This window comes from Calliphora vicina, chromosome 4, assembly GCF_958450345.1.
Source record: "Calliphora vicina chromosome 4, idCalVici1.1, whole genome shotgun sequence".
Lineage (NCBI taxonomy): Eukaryota > Metazoa > Arthropoda > Insecta > Diptera > Calliphoridae > Calliphora > Calliphora vicina.
This window is the reverse complement of record NC_088783.1, coordinates 61,732,518-61,752,355: the sequence shown is the minus strand read 5'-3', so window position 1 is coordinate 61,752,355 and position 19,838 is coordinate 61,732,518. Positions and strand designations below refer to the sequence as shown.

At 34.9% G+C, this 19,838-nt stretch overlaps 1 protein-coding gene across 4 annotated transcripts in view; it reads left to right on the top strand.

The window, feature by feature from the left end:
• Positions 1–18,713, top strand: part of LOC135957764 (phospholipid-transporting ATPase ABCA3-like) — a 76,602-nt gene extending 57,889 nt beyond the window's left edge. For 3 of the 4 annotated variants that reach the window (XM_065508563.1, XM_065508565.1, XM_065508562.1), the window contains 13 exons: positions 47–190; positions 2,845–4,125; positions 4,185–4,518; positions 4,587–5,121; positions 5,180–5,526; positions 5,590–5,715; positions 5,777–6,001; positions 9,007–9,157; positions 9,228–9,404; positions 9,467–10,120; positions 10,182–10,292; positions 10,368–10,556; positions 18,408–18,713. In XM_065508563.1, coding sequence (XP_065364635.1) covers positions 47–190; positions 2,845–4,125; positions 4,185–4,518; positions 4,587–5,121; positions 5,180–5,526; positions 5,590–5,715; positions 5,777–6,001; positions 9,007–9,157; positions 9,228–9,404; positions 9,467–10,120; positions 10,182–10,292; positions 10,368–10,556; positions 18,408–18,471 — 4,338 coding nt within the window. In that variant the 3' untranslated portion in view covers positions 18,472–18,713. Of the gene's footprint in view, positions 1–46; positions 191–2,844; positions 4,126–4,184; positions 4,519–4,586; positions 5,122–5,179; positions 5,527–5,589; positions 5,716–5,776; positions 6,002–9,006; positions 9,158–9,227; positions 9,405–9,466; positions 10,121–10,181; positions 10,293–10,367; positions 10,899–18,407 lie in introns of those variants that run through there. The other variant, XM_065508564.1, reaches the window with a different exon arrangement.
• The last annotated feature ends 1,125 nt before the right edge of the window (positions 18,714–19,838 follow it).

Here is a 19,838-nt window from a genome sequence, read left to right as displayed (position 1 = left end):
AATTAATTGATGGAATTAATTTTTTTAATTGCAATTTTTCTTACAGTATATTACGGCCGAAAAGGAGAAACAATTGAAGGAAGTTATGAAAATTATGGGTTTAAACAATTGGATTCACTGGACAGCGTGGTTTGTTAAATCGTTTATAATGTTGGGCATATCGGCCATATTGATAACTATTTTGATGAAGGTAGGTTAAGATAATAAATATTTGTTCAATAGTTATAGAATTTATCCGGTTTTACCCCTTAAACATTCGAATTTCCAAAAATCCCTTCTTAGTGGATCTACATAAGGATATAGTCCAAATTTCATGTATTTACCTTTTGGCGTTTGGACTGGTCGATTTTAAATCAGTCAGTCACTCAGTAATGTTATTATTTGATATCTCTCTTTATTTTTTATACCCTTCATCTTCGTGAGAAGGGTATATATAAGTTTGTCATTCCGTTTGTAATTTCCACAATATAATTTTCCAACCCTATAAAGTATATATATTCTGGATCCTTATAGATAGCGGAGTCGATTAAATCATGTCCATCTGTCTGTCTTTTTTTTTACATTGGAGGTGGAAACCTTGCATAGGTCCCAATTGGGTATGTCGGACTAAACTGACTAAAACCTCCATTGTCAGCACCACACTCCGCGGCACTGCTGTTAGGTTAGGTATCGCGGGGTGGACAGCTGTTGTCGCTGATCTACCTTTTATAATTGGATATATGACTGCTCCACTCGAATTTGTTTTCGAATCTGCTCCTCCCTTCTTAAGCATTCATTTAAGTACGTTATGAATCCTGTCCCAGTATTCTTCCGATGTAAGCATGACGTCTACAATATTTTCTGTCGTTAAACTGCACCGTAGCTGAGTCTCTAGTTTTGTTCTTTCCTCTTGGAATCAGTGACATACGAATACAACATGTTCTATGTTTTCATCATGCTCTGGGCAGACTGGACACCTCGGTGAGTCGTCATGTCTGAATCGATATATATAGCTTCGAATCGATAACCTCCATGTCCTGTCAAAAATTGCGTCAGATGATAGCAGATTTCCCCATGTTTGCGGTTTATTTCCATTGGGACTAATTTGTAAGTCCATCGACCTACCGTAGAGTTATCCCACCTTCGTTGTCAGTTTTGTATCGACAGTGTTCTTTCTGTTTGTCGAATTGATCTGTACTGCGTCTCTATGTTTATGATCTTTTCTTCGTATATTTTTGAAAATTCCCGTGCTATGATATCTATAGGGACTATGACCGCAACTACACATGATGCATCAAGAGATATGGTGCGGTATCCGCTGCATACTCGTAGACAACTTCTACGGAAAATGGACATCATGTCCTTCCTGGAGGTGCATCTTAATGAACCATTCCAGATGGGTGACCCATATAGCAGTATAGAGTTTGCCACTCTCGATAGAAGTATTTTACGGTTTTGCCTTGGGCCTCCTATATTTGGCATCATCCTGGCCAATGCATTCACGACTTTAGTAGCCTTTTGGTATGAGTACTCCGTATGCCGTTTAAAATTTCGTCGGTTATCGATTATAACGCCCAGATATTTTATTGCTTCCGTGGAAACAATTTCGCTTCTTCCAACTTGGATCCTTAAGACTTCATTTGCTCTCCTGCAGCTTATCAACACGGCATCCGTTTTGTGTTCTACAAGTTTCAGGTTCGATTTTACCAGCCATTTCTTGATGGTTCTAATGGCCTCGTTTGCGTATATCTGCACATCTTCTAGATTCCGAGCTTGGACTATTACTGCTACATCATCCGCGAATCCAACAATTTTCACCTCATCCGGTACTTGGAGCCTGAACACGCCATCGTACATTATATAGTAATGGGCCTAGGACCGATCGTTTGCGGAACTCCCGTCGAAATGTTTTGGGACTCAATACCATTGTCCGTCACATACCACAGGGTTCTTTCGGAAAAGTAATATTTTTCTATTCTTATAAGGTACTCCGGAACGTTCAGATTCTGCAGAGACGAAAATATATTGTTCCCCTCCGCCGAATTGAAGGCGTAATTATTATATCTAGAGTAATTATTACACAGTACTTTTTCGCAATTCCTTTGCCTTGGATTGCTTTCTTCGCCGTGTTTACTACAAGCTTTATTGCGTCAACCGTTGATCTCGCTTTTCGGAAACCGAATTGTGTCTGCGAAATTCCTTCAGATTCTTCTACAGCGTTTAGTAACCTGGTATAGATCACTCTCTCCAAGCACTTGCCTATTGAATCTAGTAGGCATATAGGTCTATACGACTCAGGTTTTCCCAAAGTTTTTCCCGGTTTGGGTATCAGGATCTGTCTGTCTGTCCATCTTTTGAAATCAATTTTCTGAAGACCCCAAATCTTCAATAATTTTGTCAGACATGCTTTCGAGAAGTTTCCTTTAAAATCAGCAAAATCGGTCCAAATGGCTGAGATATGGGAAAAAATCAAGACAACCTCGATTTTTGACCTATATATGGATTACTAAGTCATTAATATAGACAATATGGACATCTAATTATAGATATTTCAAAGACCTTTGCAACGACATATATAGGACCTACAATGGGTCAAAATCGGAAAAAATATTTTTTAACCCTAATTTTTTTTTCACAAAAAAAAAATTTGAAAATAATAATTAAAAAAAAAAAAATTCTAGTAAATGAAAAAAACAACTATAGAAAAAAAAAATTTTGTTTACCTAAAAATATTTAAAATATGTATTTTATATAATTTGGTGAAGGGTATATAAGATTCGGCATAGCCAAATATAGCTCTCTTACTTGATTTTAGTTACAATTCCTATTTTCATTATTATAATTCTTACCATTTCCTCATTTCAGATTCGCTGGGCTGATGATGTGGCCGTTTTAACGCATGCCGATTGGTCCGTTTTACTATTCTTCATGTTGATCTACATCATAACCAGCATTTGTTTCTGTTTCATGATGGCCACATTCTTCTCCAAGGCCAGTACAGCTGCTGCCGTCACCGGTTTAGTATGGTTCATTGCCTACATGCCCTTCTCCTTTACCATACAAACTTACGATGACCTAACTTTGGGCTCCAAACTGGGTTGGTGTTTAGTCTCCAATACTGCCATGGGTTTTGCATTTAAACTAATACTCGAATTTGAGGGTACTGGCGAGGGTTTCCAATGGAGTAATCTCTTTACACCCGTCAATATCGATGACGATCTGACGGTGGGTTATATTATACTGATGATGTTGGCTTCCTGTGTTATGTATATGTGTATCTGTTTGTATGTGGAACAAATATTCCCCGGAGAATTTGGTGTGCCAAAGAAATGGAATTTTGTATTTACGGCTAGTTTTTGGTGTGGCGAAAAGGATTATATTGGTGTGGAGGATATACCAAATGGCCATATAGAACGCCAGAATCCGGATGCTTTTGAGCCAGAGCCAGCTGGTAAACATGTGGGTTTGCAGGTGAAGAATTTGAAAAAGAAATTTGGTGATAAAATGGCGGTAAAGGGTTTATCGGTTAATATGTATGAAGATGAAATTACGGTTTTGTTGGGTCATAATGGTGCTGGTAAAACTACTACCATTTCCATGTTGACTGGAATGTTTCCGCCTACAGCGGGCACGGCCATTATTAATGGCAGTGATATAAGAACCAATATTGAGGGTGCCCGAATGTCTTTGGGTGTTTGTCCTCAGCACAATGTTTTGTTTGATGATTTGACCGTGGCCGAGCATTTGACATTCTTTAGTCGTTTGAAGGGCCTTGAGGGAGAGGACATCAAACGTGAGGTGGATAAATATGTGAAAATGATCGAACTGGAAGATAAAGCCAATGTGGCCTCGAAGAAACTTTCGGGCGGCATGAAACGAAAGCTGTCTGTTTGCTGTGCTTTGACAGGCAATACGAAAGTTGTGTTGTGTGATGAACCTAGTTCGGGTATGGATCCTTCGGCTCGCCGTCAATTGTGGGATTTGCTGCAAGGTGAAAAAGTGGGAAGGACTATATTGCTGACCACACATTTCATGGATGAAGCTGATGTTTTGGGTGATCGCATAGCGATCATGTGTGATGGTGAACTAAAATGTCATGGTACTTCATTCTTTTTGAAAAAGAAATATGGATCGGGATATAGATTGGTAAGTTTAACCTAAAAATTATTAGAAATTTTAATTTTATAACTTCCTTTTATCTTTAGATTTGTGTCAAACGTGAGGGATGCAATGCAGATGAAATTACTGGTTTATTACAAAGTTATATACCCGGTTTGCAGCCGGAAGCCGATATTGGTGCTGAATTATCTTATCAATTACCCGACAATTACTCTAGTAAATTTGAAGAGATGTTTGGCTCCTTGGAAGAACAGTCCGATGAATTGAAACTAAATGGCTATGGTATAGGTATTACCTCATTGGAAGAGGTCTTCATGAAAGTGGGAGCCGAGAATGCCAATGATGGCAGTCGTAAACAAGCCAGTGCCATCATGAATGGTGGTTCCGGTTATCCTGATGATGATGTGGAATCAATAACTTGTAAGTTTTTTCTTATTTTGTACAAACATATTAAAATTTTTATTAAAAAATATAATATAAATTTGCAGCTGAAGGTTTATTCACCGAAAACTCCCATTTGCTAAAGGGTGTCAATCTCTTGACCAATCAATGGACCGCCATGATGTTAAAGAAATTCTTGTACACCTATCGCAATAAATTACTCTTCCTTATACAGAATATTATGCCCATATTCTTTGTGACCGTTACCGTTCTAATTACCCGCACCCAAGGTACCTTTAGTGAACTGCAACCCATGACCATGAGTTTAACACAATATCCTTTGGCGGTTACGGTTTTGGAGACAGCCGCCAATGTAGCACCGGATTCTTTGTCATACCAAATTGCTGATAAATATAAAAGCATTGCCTCTTCGTATGGCAGTGATTATGAGTTTCTGGAAACGGGTGAGAAAAATTTCTCAAAGTATATTTTGGATTTGGGCAAGGAAATACAAGTGCGCATTAATTCAAGATATTTGGCAGCGGCTACCATAGGAACTAAAAATATTACAGCCTGGCTGAATAATCAGCCTTTACATACTGCTCCACTGACAGTGAATTTGGTGCACAATGCCATGATCAAGTGAGTGGAAATTTGTTATTATTTATTAAGCCTTTTGTAATATATTTATTATTTTTAGAGCCTTAAAGAATGACTCTTACCAAATTACTGTTACCAATGCTCCTTTGCCCTATACCACAGAAACCCGTCTAACACAATTGAATACGGGCAACAATTTGGGCACTCAACTTTCCACCAATTTGTGTTTCTGCTTCTGTTTCGTTAGTGCTTTTTATATATTGTTTTTGATTAAGGAACGTGAAACACGTTCCAAGTTATTGCAATTTGTGGGTGGTGTTAAGGTGTGGACTTTTTGGTTGTCACAATTACTTTGGGATATTTTAACTTTTGCTCTTACCGCCATTATTGTTATATGCACTATAGCTTGCTGGCAGGAGCAGGGCTTTTCATCATTTGGTGATTTGGGTAAGTCTTTAATATTTCTCAAGCTAATCTTCCTAAAACTTATATTAATTATCAAATTTTTAGGCCGCTATTTTGTTGTTATAATACTATTCGGCTGTTCTGTGCTTCCCTTTACCTATTTGATTTCATTTTACTTTACTGAGCCCGCCACCGGTTTTGCCCGCATTTCCATTATCAATATATTTGCTGGTAAGTAGTTTTTTTTAAATTATTTCAATTTTCTATTAATTTATTTCTTTTTATTTTAAAGGCATGGCTTTGTTTATTGTTGTCACGGTCATGTCGTTTGATTTCTTTGATACCAAGGATACTGCCGATATATTGGGCTGGATCTTTAGAATATTCCCCCATTTCTCTTTGGCCATGGGTTTGAATAAACTGTATGTAAATGTGGCTACTAGAGATGCTTGCAGTGCTAATCTGATTGTAATACTGCCAGATGCCTTGAGATGCCAATTGGTACCAAAATGTTGCAGTAAGTATATTTACAATAAAGTTAGGTTGGAAATCTTTATATATATAATTCTTCTGTACGTGCGTTAGTAACTGAACTCCTCCTTAACGGCTGGGCCGATTTCTATGAAGTTTGTTGTGTGTGTTCGAGTGGGTCCCTGGATGGTTTAGATTCACAATTGACCTATATAGGTACAATGGGCTTGGCACCTCCCATACAATGTAACAATTTATTATTGCATATCTGGAGTACTAGTGGGAGTCTTCAAACTTTGTGTCAGCTATGGCAAAACAACGTTTGCCGGGGCAGCTAGTTATATATAAAATGGGAAATCCATTGCTTGATGAGTTATAGAAATTATATATTTGTGAGGGGTCAAGCTTGACTGTTGTTTGAAGATTTGATAACTTGAAACACAAGGCTAAATTTGATTAACTCGGTGATGAAAAGGAGCTTTTATACCCTACACCACTAAATTGGAGAGTATTTTTATGAAAATATTGAAATTTTAAAAGAAAAATGTTTTTGATCTTTACTCAGTATAGTGTATTATAGGTCGAACTTGACCTTGTTAATCCAAGGTTCTTGGAATAGGGTCACGTCCTTGGATTGGATGACGAATTTTGCCAATTCATCCATAATTGCACCTCTTTTCGCCAATTCGTCTGCTATATAATTACCCTGATTTCCATCATGTCTAGGGAAACATATAAACGTTATCTTAGAATGTCTAGCTATCTCATTTAGGGATACACGGCATTCTTGGGTTATCCTAGATGTCGTGAAGACACCCGAAAGGCATATCCCAACTTGTTTGGGATATGGATCCGTCACTTACACTCCTATCGATAACCGATCTAACGACAATCTCGCTAAATGACTTGGCTAAAGATTTTTGTGCCACTTTGGGACGTTTGGATTCCGGTTGCTGGCTGTCGCATCCTCCTTTGAATGCTGCCATTTAGGCACCACTAATGAATCAGCAGAAGAAAGTGCGGTCTTGAGACCAGCAATGTGGGCTTTAGCACCTTTGTGAGTTCCTCGGCTTTTTTAGAGCCTAGAGCCTCAACGAAGCCATAGGCGGAATGCCTTGTGGTAGCAGCCCGTTGGACAGGGTTTACATCCGTATAATTACTTTTGCAGTTGGACAGGAGAGGTTCGACTTCAGGACAGGACCTGATCGCAGATGGGAAGCTACTAAAAGGTGCGACTTAGTTGCGTTCCCCTCAGAAGCACCCATGTCAGCATTGACGGTTTGGGTTTTAGCAGCTTTAGAGGTACTTGGGGATAAATCCGGAGGCACATCGCCGCTTAAGTCACTACCACCTAAAGCTTTAAGTTTTTTACATTCAACCAACCTGGGTGTACCAGATTGACCTCCTGCGACACCAGTAGCATGCTGACTTGTCTGGCCCGGTGTAATCACAGTAACATTTGACTCACCATAGCCCGTTATCATCGCTGTGGGAGTTGGGCCCCCAACCGGGTACATGGGTCATGATTTGCGACCTTTCATTGCCTCCTTTCGGACAATTGGTTGCATTTTATAGCTGTTGCCAGGTGTTGAGTAACAGACAGACCACCAGCCGCCCAATATGTGAAACATACGCCGGTGGATTTCGGACGGACAAAAATAAGCCCTTATAGACCAGTTCCATCGAATCACTCCTTACAATGAGAGGAACATGGATCAATGGAACATCAGATGTTCTCAAAGAACAGACGCTACAGTACTATGGTACTTCTTACTTCAATATTTCTTCTCCCTAAAGGTGGTTTTACATTGAGGAAGCCAATTATTATTGAAGACTTTGCCTCTACCACATCACCACAAGAACAGCTTTTGCAATAGATCCTCTGTTGTAGATAGTTCTTAAAAATAACGTTCGGTTTATATAGATCCAATCATTGATTCTCGCTCGAATGTATTTCGCCTTTGTGTTTGGATGTTAATACAAATCCCTAAATTTACTGGATGTGATGTTGGAAATTCCTCCCACAGTGTTCTTTATGAATCTTTCCAACCAGTTCTGTTGGCTGTAATCCTACAGCTAACTCAAAACCATCAAATTGAATGTGATTAAATTTTGATAATTATCAGTTTGGATGTTAATACAAATTCCTAAATTTACTGGATATTATCCGGGAAATTCTTGCCACTGTGCTCAAAGTTATTTTGAATGTAATCCTACAGATATTTGCTGGATATTATCAGGCGAATTCCCTAAGCATATTGCAATGATTGTGATCCAGTACAATACACTACTAATATCTTTGCTTTACTGGCCTTACCACTCCAATGTCTTGCCTCATTCCTCATTTACCATTAGGTTTATGTCACGATTAAGTTAAGTGATAAGCGTTTCTTCAGACACTCTGTTAGATTTGAAATGTGTGGTCGAACTATTGGAATAAAGCTAGCGAATTTTGCAGTAATTATTCTCGAAATGTTCTCAAAGCCTTATGAACATGGGAAGAGATAGTATGTAGGTTTGTTAATTCATTGAGGGTGTATCAGACAGCTTTGATCTCTCTCAATGATGTAATTGAGTTTGGGCCCTCAGATCCATTGCGTCAATTGGAAGTTGTGGCCGTAACTGTCCTAGATTCATGCACATTAGAAATGCTTCCGAATATTATTAAAGTGACAGTATTCCTCTTTTGGTTCTGACAATATAAAAATAGAAAGGTGTGTAAGAACTAACAGAATGAATCTCCCGAATCTGCTGACATTATCTCAGTTTCAGTGGCTGTGAGAACCTTATTTTCCTATGAGGTGAGGTCTGTAGTCGTCATGGAGAAATATGTAGCTAACCATTTATTGTCACTGGTTGATTAGGCTAGAAACTATTTTCAAAATTCGTAGAAAAACAAGAAATATCCTTTAGATGAAACTTATTTAAAGCTGTTAAAATTAACAAGCTTCTTTTACAAAATATTAAAAAACCCAACAAATAAACACTGATCTTATTCTTTCCTAAATTCCTGTGTACATTTGTTAAACCTTTCTTCTTTTTCTATTACAGACACTGTGCCCTATTTCGCCTGGGAGGAACCTGGTATTTTACCCGAAACCGTTTACATGGTAGTGACAGCTGTCGTCTTCTTTTTAGTCATCATCATACGTGAATACAGTCTAGTTAGTGAATTGATTTATAAAATCAAGCAAAGAAGTTTGTAAGTTTTAGATATTGTAACAATTATAAAGACAAAGCATTTTACTAAAAACATAATTAAATAATTCCAGCAAGCCTCCGCCTCCACCAGAAGATGGCTTCTTCGATGAGGATGTGGATCAAGAAAAGCAACGCATTTTGAATATGACACAGTCGGAGTTGACAGCAACGAATTTGGTATTGGATCGTGTTACCAAATATTATGGTAAATTTTTGGCGGTCAATCAAGTGTCGCTGTGTGTTAAACCGTAAGTTAAGCTTTACATTTAAAGATTACTATAGTTTTTGAAAATAAATTGTTGCTTTTTAGAGTTGAATGTTTTGGACTTTTGGGTGTTAATGGAGCTGGCAAAACCACCACCTTTAAAATGATGACGGGCGATGAACGCATTACATTTGGCAGTGCCTATGTTAAGGGCCTCAATCTAGCCTCCGATATGAATGAAATCTATAAAGAAATAGGCTATTGTCCACAATTTGATGCTCTGCTGGAGGATTTGACGGGTCGTGAAACTTTGAAAATATTCTGTTTACTCAGAGGCATACATAAGGATCGCATCAATCATATGTCCGAGGAGTTGGCCAAATCTTTTGGTTTCATGAAGCATTTAGATAAAGAAACAAAGGCCTATAGTGGGGGTAATAAACGCAAATTAAGTACCGCCATAGCGGTTATTGGTAGTCCTTCCGTTGTTTATTTGGATGAACCCACCACGGGTATGGATCCGGCGGCCAGACGTCAATTGTGGAACATGGTTTGTCGCATACGTGACTCGGGCAAATCGATAGTATTAACCTCACACAGTATGGAAGAGTGTGAGGCGTTGTGTACGCGCTTGGCCATAATGGTGAATGGAGAATTTAAATGTATTGGCTCAACGCAGCACTTAAAGAATAAATTCTCCAAGGGTCTGATATTGAAGATTAAGGTGAAACGTAATGCTGATCAGATAAAGACGAGAAAGTAAGTAGAATCATATTAACTATTTTCCTATTCAAAATATTTACAAAAATAATATTTTTAGCTCCATCATCTCAAATGCCTCCGAAACGTCAGTACCTGCACATATTTTGGACCAAGACATTCAAAGTGTTAAGGCATTTGTGGAAAGAGAGTTTCCACAAGCTATTTTACAGTAAGTCCAAAACATTGAAAACACTATTTGCTCAACTAATTCTTCATTTCTTTTCTCCTCCCCTTTCTAATACAGAGAGGAATACCAAGGTATTCTAACCTTCTACATTCCCCTATCTAGTATTAAATGGTCCAAGATCTTTGGTCTCATGGAACGTAATCGTGATGAATTAAACGTCGAGGACTATTCAATATCCCAAACAACGCTGGAAGAAATTTTCTTAGATTTTGCCAAATATCAAAGAGAAGATCCACGACAAGTCAAGTGAGCTTGAGCAAAACATTTTTTTTTGTTTGTTCACTAAATTCACCCAAAACTTTACACAAACATTTTACATGCACTCGCTAGCACTTAAAAATAAATGCATTCCTTTTAAATAATAATTTAATTTTTATTATTAACAAATACGTACATATTTTAGTTTTTTAAGCTTTATTTGCCGTCTTAATACAAAGTAACAAAAACTACAAATTAATATGACTTTTGTAGAGCCTATTTCTTCATTTGCTTTAGTTTTAAGTTTTTGTTTAAATAGTATAATTTAGTAAATACTGTTTTGCTTTTTATGAATTTATTTCTAAATAAAATTTATTTATTTATGATTTACTAACGTTTTATTTATTAACTTTTAATGATATTCCTAATACTATCTTAGCAAACTCGAAGGCTTGATTTCAAATTGAGAATGATTTGAAAACAAAGCCTTCCTCAAATGTAACATTTGATAATATTTAAAAATAATGGCTTTTTCAGGTGGTTTTTTTTAATAAAATTTTCTTAAATTCAAACATTTGGGTATTTGTTTACTAGTAATACACATAATACACTTAATTTTCAAATTTTTTATTACTCTTATTTGGTTAATAGTTTTATTTTTTTATTTATTAATCACCTTAAATACTTTTTAATATTGCACTTAATGTTTGTATTTAAAATATCTGAAGAATACTAAAATTTATTGGAAATTTTCAAAACCCCAGCAAACACGGAAGTTTAATCTCAAATTGATAAAGATTTTAAATTAAAAACATTCTAAAATGTAAACGCTTTATAATATTTGAAAATAATGGATTCCTCAACAATTGAGAATTTTTTTTTCATAAATTATCACAAAAATTGAAGAAAGGTTTGATATCAAATGAAAAATTCATAATTTTGGAAACTTTTTCTTTTGTGTTTGCTTGTATAATGCTTTTGTACATAAAGGGTATTTTTTAAGACCGATATAACTTGAAATTGTAAAAAATAACACAAAAAAGTAAATTTTAATTAAAAACAAGTAAGAGTGCTATATTCGGCTGTGCCGAATCTTATATACCCTTCACCAAATTATACTTCAAAATTTTTAATATTTTTAGGAAAACAAAATTTTATTTTTTTTTTCAGTTGTTTTTTGAATTTTTTGGAAAAAAAAATTTTTCGATTATTTTAATTTTTTTTTAAATTTAAAATTTTTTTTTTTTAAATTTTAAAATTTTTTTTTTTTAAATTTAAAAAAAAAATTTTTTTTTAAATTTTAAAAATTTTTTTTTGTTTTTTCAATTTTTTTTTTTTTAAAAAAAAATTCGGGTTCAAAATTTTTTTCCCGATTTTGACCCATTGTAGGTCCAACTTACTATGGTCTTATATACATCGTTGCAAATGTCTTTGAAATATCTATCATTAGATATCCATATTGTCTATATTAATGTCTTAGTAATCCAGATATAGGTAAAAAAAATAGGTCAAAAATCGAGGTTGTCTTGGTTTTTTCCTCATATCTCAGCCATTTGTGGACCGATTTTGCTGATTTTAAATAGCAAAATTCTCGAAAGCATGTCTGACAGAATTATTGAAGATTTGGATCCCGAAGATATCTGGGGTCTTCAGAAAACTGATTTCAACAGACAGACAGACAGACGGACAGACGGACAGACGGACAGACAGACAGACAGACAGACAGACAGACAGACAGACAGACAGACAGACAGACAGACAGACAGACAGACAGACAGACAGACAGACAGACAGACAGACAGACAGACAGACAGACAGACAGACAGACAGACAGACAGACAGACAGACAGACAGACAGACAGACAGACAGACAGACAGACAGACAGACAGACAGACAGACAGACAGACAGACAGACAGACAGACAGACAGACAGACAGACAGACAGACAGACAGACAGACAGACAGACAGACAGACAGACAGACAGACAGACAGACAGACAGACAGACAGACAGACAGACAGACAGACAGACAGACAGACAGACAGACAGACAGACAGACAGACAGACAGACAGACAGACAGACAGACAGACAGACAGACAGACAGACAGACAGACAGACAGACAGACAGACAGACAGACAGACAGACAGACAGACAGACAGACAGACAGACAGACAGACAGACAGACAGACAGACAGACAGACAGACAGACAGACAGACAGACAGACAGACAGACAGACAGACAGACAGACAGACAGACAGACAGACAGACAGACAGACAGACAGACAGACAGACAGACAGACAGACAGACAGACAGACAGACAGACAGACAGACAGACAGACAGACAGACAGACAGACAGACAGACAGACAGACAGACAGACAGACAGACAGACAGACAGACAGACAGACAGACAGACAGACAGACAGACAGACAGACAGACAGACAGACAGACAGACAGACAGACAGACAGACAGACAGACAGACAGACAGACAGACAGACAGACAGACAGACAGACAGACAGACAGACAGACAGACAGACAGACAGACAGACAGACAGACAGACAGACAGACAGACAGACAGACAGACAGACAGACAGACAGACAGACAGACAGACAGACAGACAGACAGACAGACAGACAGACAGACAGACAGACAGACAGACAGACAGACAGACAGACAGACGGACATGGCTTAATCGACTCCGCTATCTATAAGGATCCAGAATATATATACTTTATAGGGTCGGAAATGAAAAATGTAGAAATTACAAACGGAATGACAAACTTATATATACCCTTCTCACGAAGGTGAAGGGTATAACAAGTAAGAAAGTATGATCGGTCAAGCCCGACCATATAATACCCCACGCTAAGTAAAAGAGCAAAAACATTTTTCTTTTAAAATTACAATAATTTATATTTTTGAGTGATTTTTGGAAGTGGACCTTATATGGGGGCTATGACCAATTATGGATCGATCACCATGAAATTAGGTCGTGTGATTTATGTCTATATTAAAGTGAACTATGTTGAATTTTGTGTGTATACCATCATTTTTAAGCGATTTATACACGTTAAAGTGATTTTCGGAAGATATGACTAATTATGGACCGATCGTAACAAAATTTGGTGACATGAATTTTGTGTATATAAAACTTATTTGGAACGGAATTTGTGGAGATACATATATAAATTAAACATTTATGACCGATAAAGTCCAATTTCGGGAGGACATTTGTATGGGGGCTAGGTGAAATAATGGACCGATTTCAGCCAGTTTCAATAGGCTTGGTCCTTGAGCCGAAGAAATAAAATGTACCAAATTTCATCGAAATATCTTCAAAATTGCGACCTGTACTCTGCGCACAAGGTTTACATGGACAGCAAGCCAGCTGATCAGACAGACGGACGGACGGACATCGTTTAATCGACTCAGAAAGTGATTCTAAGTCGATCGGTATACTTTAAGGTGGGTGTTAGACTAATATTTTTGGGCGTTACAAACATCTGCACAAACGCATTATACCCTCCTCACTATGGTGGTGTAGGGTATAAAAATGGCATGTAGCTTCATTATGTTGAAACCACATCTTGCCTGGATCAATTTCATTTACGTATATTTTTAAACAAATAATCGTTGATCATGGTGCGGTAACGATCTTTTTTGACTATAACGCGAGCTCCGGCTTCATTTTTTAAGAATTAAGTTCCGATAAATAAAACCGCACCAAACAGTGCCTTTTGCTGGATATAATGGAGTCTGTAGGGTCTATTGTGGATTGGTCACATCAAAAAAGTGCAAATGTTGCATTTTTGCGCGAATTGATGACTGATTTTCAAAATAAAATTTTGATAATTTGATAGTGTTGTTCAAACTTGAATCAAATCATGATGATTTGCCAGAGTATACTGATCATAAATGTCAAAAAGTGACAGCAGTATGACAGTTCGTTTGGCAGTTAACCCTTCGTATGTTCTATCGGTCTTAAAAAACACCCTTTATTTTATTGGTTGTTCTATTTATTTTTTTTTATTTGGTTTACAGATTTTTTATTTATTAATCACTAAATATTGTTTTAAATAATACACTTTCTAATTGTATATAACAAATCAAAAGAATACTTAAATTTATTTGGAATTTTCAAATGGGCAACATTTTTGTTCATTAAATAAATACCAGCATTCGGTTATTAACAAAAAATATACATACTTTTATTAATTGGTGACAGTTTGATTAATCTATAAATTTTAATTCGTTCTAAAATCACTGGTTTTAAAGCTAAATACTAAATATAACCAATGCAATGGAAACTTTAAACAAATTCTTTGAACTACACCATTTCCAATTGTATTTCAGAGATTTCTAATTGTATTCACAGATTAATAATATGGCAATAGAAAACAAACAAAAGGAAATATCAAAACGGTTGTAACGGTTGTTAGTTTGGGAAGAGGGACAAATATATATACCGCATTCGTTGCCTATTGAAAATCGTATTTCGCTCTGCACAACAATTACAAAGTGTTTGTTTGTAGATCATCTAAATAACCATACGGTTCGATATTACTTTTTTTGACAACTGTCATCTGTCATCTGTTGCATATCTGTAAAAATCTGTGGTGCTATTTTACTACATTTCAGGCCATGTATTCTTCATTGCGAATACCGCTATTATGATTTTGAATAGCTTCCAAATAGCAGTTTGAGTTTAATTATTTAAAACGAGTAGCTCATTACTTCAAGTCAGAGCCTCGAATTAATTAAAAAATGCAATTTGAGGTTAATTCAATAAAATTTAAATTTAGAATTTAATTGAAAGAAAATCGATTAGAATTGAACAAGAATTAATTGAAATAATTAGTAATTTAGATAGTCGACACTTGAGTTCATAATCTGGTTGCTTTGTGATTCTCGAAAAGGATTATGTCCAAATTAGTGCCTTTGCAAGTTCGTGTACTGTTCGATAATGACCCAATCCGATGCTGGAATGAACGAAGCCATCGTCCGAATATTACACCCAGAATAGCTAAATGTTTGAATGTTTCGTCATATCATTAAGCATTAATGAATCAATCTAATGACGCGTAGACAGCAGAGAGATGTTTATTCTTTAATAAAGCTTCATTATTTAGATATTCTCAACACATATCCTGTAGTTCGTCAGCTTAAGGCCGACCTCTTTATGACCGAGATATTAGCTTGGATAAGGCTTTTATAATCCGGTAGCCTGAAACAAACCCTTCCGGAAACAGGGAACCCAAGCATAATCTTAGATCCATCTGTATAGATCTCGATCGACGCATCCTCTACTGAAAATAATCGACACAAAATTTATCCACCCCTATCGCGAAATATGTTCCCTTTTCCCATTTTTTGTTCATCAACTTTGTTCGCGTGAAAAAAATTCCCCATATTTTTGGTAAACAATAAACAGCTGTTATGAACAAAATCAACTATTGTGAATGAAAAGTTCATGGGATTATCACGATAGCAATTTTCCCTTCGAGGGAAATGGATATTTCATGGGAAACAAATTTCACATGTTATTGCCGATAGGAGTGATTGTGTCAATGAAGGGTGCACAGTAGGAAATATCTCAAGGTCGCGTATTCGGTATTCTAAGGTTTTCATGCTCCTGCAAGTCTCATGACCGAGTCTAGTGCCAACTATGTGGCCATAAGGTTGGCTAATAGCCAGAGCATGATCTCCCTTTGTCATTTCTACTTGTATATATGGCAATAGATTCCTTTAATGTGCTATCTCTTGGGTCGTACGATCTAACTAATGTTGTAGAGATTGTGAGAAAACCGGCAGGAAATGCCACAGCAACATCATGTAATCAAGTTCCACGAGCTTAAGAGTGCCTCGATTCGCTACTCTGTAAACGGTAGCTGTCGCATTAGTAATGCTTTCAGAGCCATTGTGAAAGACTCCAGTTCCAAATTATTAAAGGTTCCTTTATTTTTTTGTATTGGAAATTCATTCTTGATGGAATGATTTCAATACGTGAAATAGGAATTCTCCCTACCCAAAACCGATAAGTTTTCATATAAAAAGGAAGAAAAAAAGAAAAATTTAGAACAAATTTTCATTTACACCAAATATAAACCCCCGCCCCCCCAAAAAAAAATGGTTGACGTGGATCCGCGCTTATAGTTGGCTCTAAATCTATGAATTCATTCGTATTTAATAAATGGAACGATTAACTCTCTTCACCATTTTATTTTAATTTTGGAAATTTTAATTAAGAAATTATTTTTTGGTACCCTTACGACGCACAGTGGTATGAGAAAAAAAAAGATGGAAATAAATCTGTAACTTCTAAACTCTTAGTCCAATTTGAATGAAATTTCAAATGCATGATCCCACAACGAGCGGGACCAGATGTCCCTAAAGTAGGACAGCTCGGGTATTTTCAATTTTAAAAATGATCCTATTTCATCGTTTGTGTTCCGATTTCAAAAAACTTACATATATAGAATCTTCTCATCGAGCACTACATAAAACCTTGTCGTAGCTATCAATTATCTTTTATAGCTTAGGAGATATTCGCATTTGAAAATTAAATTTTCAACATTTTTACCCACCCTACTCCAGTTTTTTGATGACCTTTTTTTTAAACAACAGATGTATCTATCAAATAAAGAAAGAATTGGTTAAAAATCATAACTAAATCCAAAGTTACATGCATTTGAATTGGAAAAGGGCGATTTTTCGCTATTTTTTGGGGAAAAAAGTACTTTTATTCTTTTTAAGTTATCTAAAAAATTTCTAAGAGGATGTATAATAAATTTGTACTTTTTGAAAAGCCAACTTTACATTAAATATTTTAAATGAAAAAAAAATTATAATTTTTGATACCGAGGGGACCAGGTCCATTCAAAAAATGCCTATTTATTATGTAAAATTCAACTTTAGAGCAAAAATTTTCAAATCGCATAGTCGATATCAAATTATAATAATCTATTTTACATGGCCCAATATGTTCTTAATTATTTTGTAAAGGGTTTCGATAACCCCGCCCTAGTATGGATATTATAGCCAAAAAACGAAAAAATCTCATTTTTGGAATTTTTCAATACTTTTTTGGGAATTGCGGGATTCCTGATTACAAATTTCAAAATTTGTTTTCATTTTTCCATTTTCAATAAAAAAAATCTATATAAGTGTAAAATTTCATTACGAAATATAAAAATTTTATTTCAATTTGAAAAATTTGTATCTATGCCAACAAAACTCATTAAAAAGCTTTTTTTTCATATTTTTCAAAAAGGTATTCCATGAATTTGTTCATTGTCACAAGTTATATACATTATTGGAAAGTAGACAAAATCTTCTATCCATTGATATATAACATGTCTACATTATGTTTTTTACGTGGCAAATTAATTAGGGATAACTTAACAACTAGCTCAGAATTTACCATGCGATGACCACTCTAACTGAGAGAGATAGAAAACATTTTGAGAGTTTGAACAAAAATGAACTGCAGCCGAATACAAACACTCGGTTGCTTAAGTTAAACGAATATAATTCCGAAATTTGAATTTTTCATTTTCAATAAGTAACGCAAGACTTGCAGTCGTAAATAATGGAACAATTTAAAAATAAGAAAATATTTTTGTGGCAGTATTGTTCTCCTTAAATGGGATATGATTCGTTAATTCAGTCGTACTTTGAAAATTTTTTTTTAATTTGCACCTCTGTAAAGAACCCTATCTCACAAATCACAATTTTAAGTTTTATACATTTTGGTTTTAAAATTTATATACAATTGCAACATCACTTATATAAACTGAAATATTTTAAGCTGAAGGCCCCTAATAATATTACTAATTTTTAATTTCTTTTATAATTAAAAAAATAAATTAAATTTTCTTTTTTCCCCCACAGAACTTCTAAACAATGTTTTGGCTTCTCGAGCCTTAATTGTATGAGTGCGAACAACAATAGCTGAGAATTGCCCAATGCTCTGGGTCCAACATCATCCATAACAATGGAGGCCAGAGTTTAGTTAATGGCAGATGAGACAGACAGTACAATGCTGAGTAACAAAGAAGATTTTCCTGAGGCTTTAACCAAATGTGTGTCTACACTAAGTAGTAAAAATAGCAAAAATTTAAAAAAAAACTAAAATAATTGAAATCTCATTGAGAAGTCCCTATATTTTTTATTTATACAACTATTATTTTTATAAGTATTAAATGGAAATTATTATACATACATATATGTAGTAAATATGTACCTTATTAATAATTACTAATAATAAGCTTACGTGATTTATATATTTTTGAATCTAATATTTTGTTTGACTAAGTGTATTGTAACTAAATATTTAATACTATGTACTATTAACAAATTTATTCAAATTGTATTTTAGCTATGTATTTTAAAAAACAAATAAATGTGTGCTTAACTAATCAAATAAAAATATATAAATAAATTTTAAAAAAATAATGTTGCATTTTTAATGCTCCTATTTTACAAAACCGTACTTCTGATGCGATAATGAACAACTACTGTAGACAAATTTTCTATAATAAATAAATATTTTGAATAATATGTAAAATTTTTTACCAGATTCTGCAATTTTCTTTATTTTAATTTTTTTATTATAAGCCAATTGTGAATAAATTCAAAAAGAATCCATCGATTTTTATGATCGATATTTCATTTTGTTCCTATTACATGTGGCTTTTTGATAAAGTAATAAACCTGAACCATCGATTTTTTATGATTTTTTTAAAACAAAAAAATTTTCTATTTTCATGTAAAAAATATATTTTTTGCTTTAATTTGTTATTATAACACCGAAACTACTGAGCCGATTGAAACTCTAAATATAAATGAAAATTTGTATATAGCATGGGGAAAATCTTTCATAATTAAATCAATCGAAACAAGAACATTACTAATCAATTTTATGTATAACAAACAAAAAACTAAAATTTTATGAAAATGAGCGAATTCACTTAATTATGAAATAATTCGAAAATAATCAACCGATTTTTATGATCGATACTTCATTTTATTCCTATTACATGTGGCTTTCTGATAAAGTAATAAACCTGAACAATTTCGGCCGTTTTCGATTTTTCATGATTTTTTTAAAACAAAAAATTAACTATTTTCACGTAAAAAATATATTTTTTGCTTCAATTTGTTTATAACTCCGAAACTACTGAGCCGATTGAAACGCTAAATATATATGAAAATGTATACATAGCATGGGGAAACTGTTTTCAAAGTTCAATCAATCGAAAGAAGAACATTAACTAATCAATTTTATATAAATCAAACTAAAAACTAAAATTTTGTGAAAAT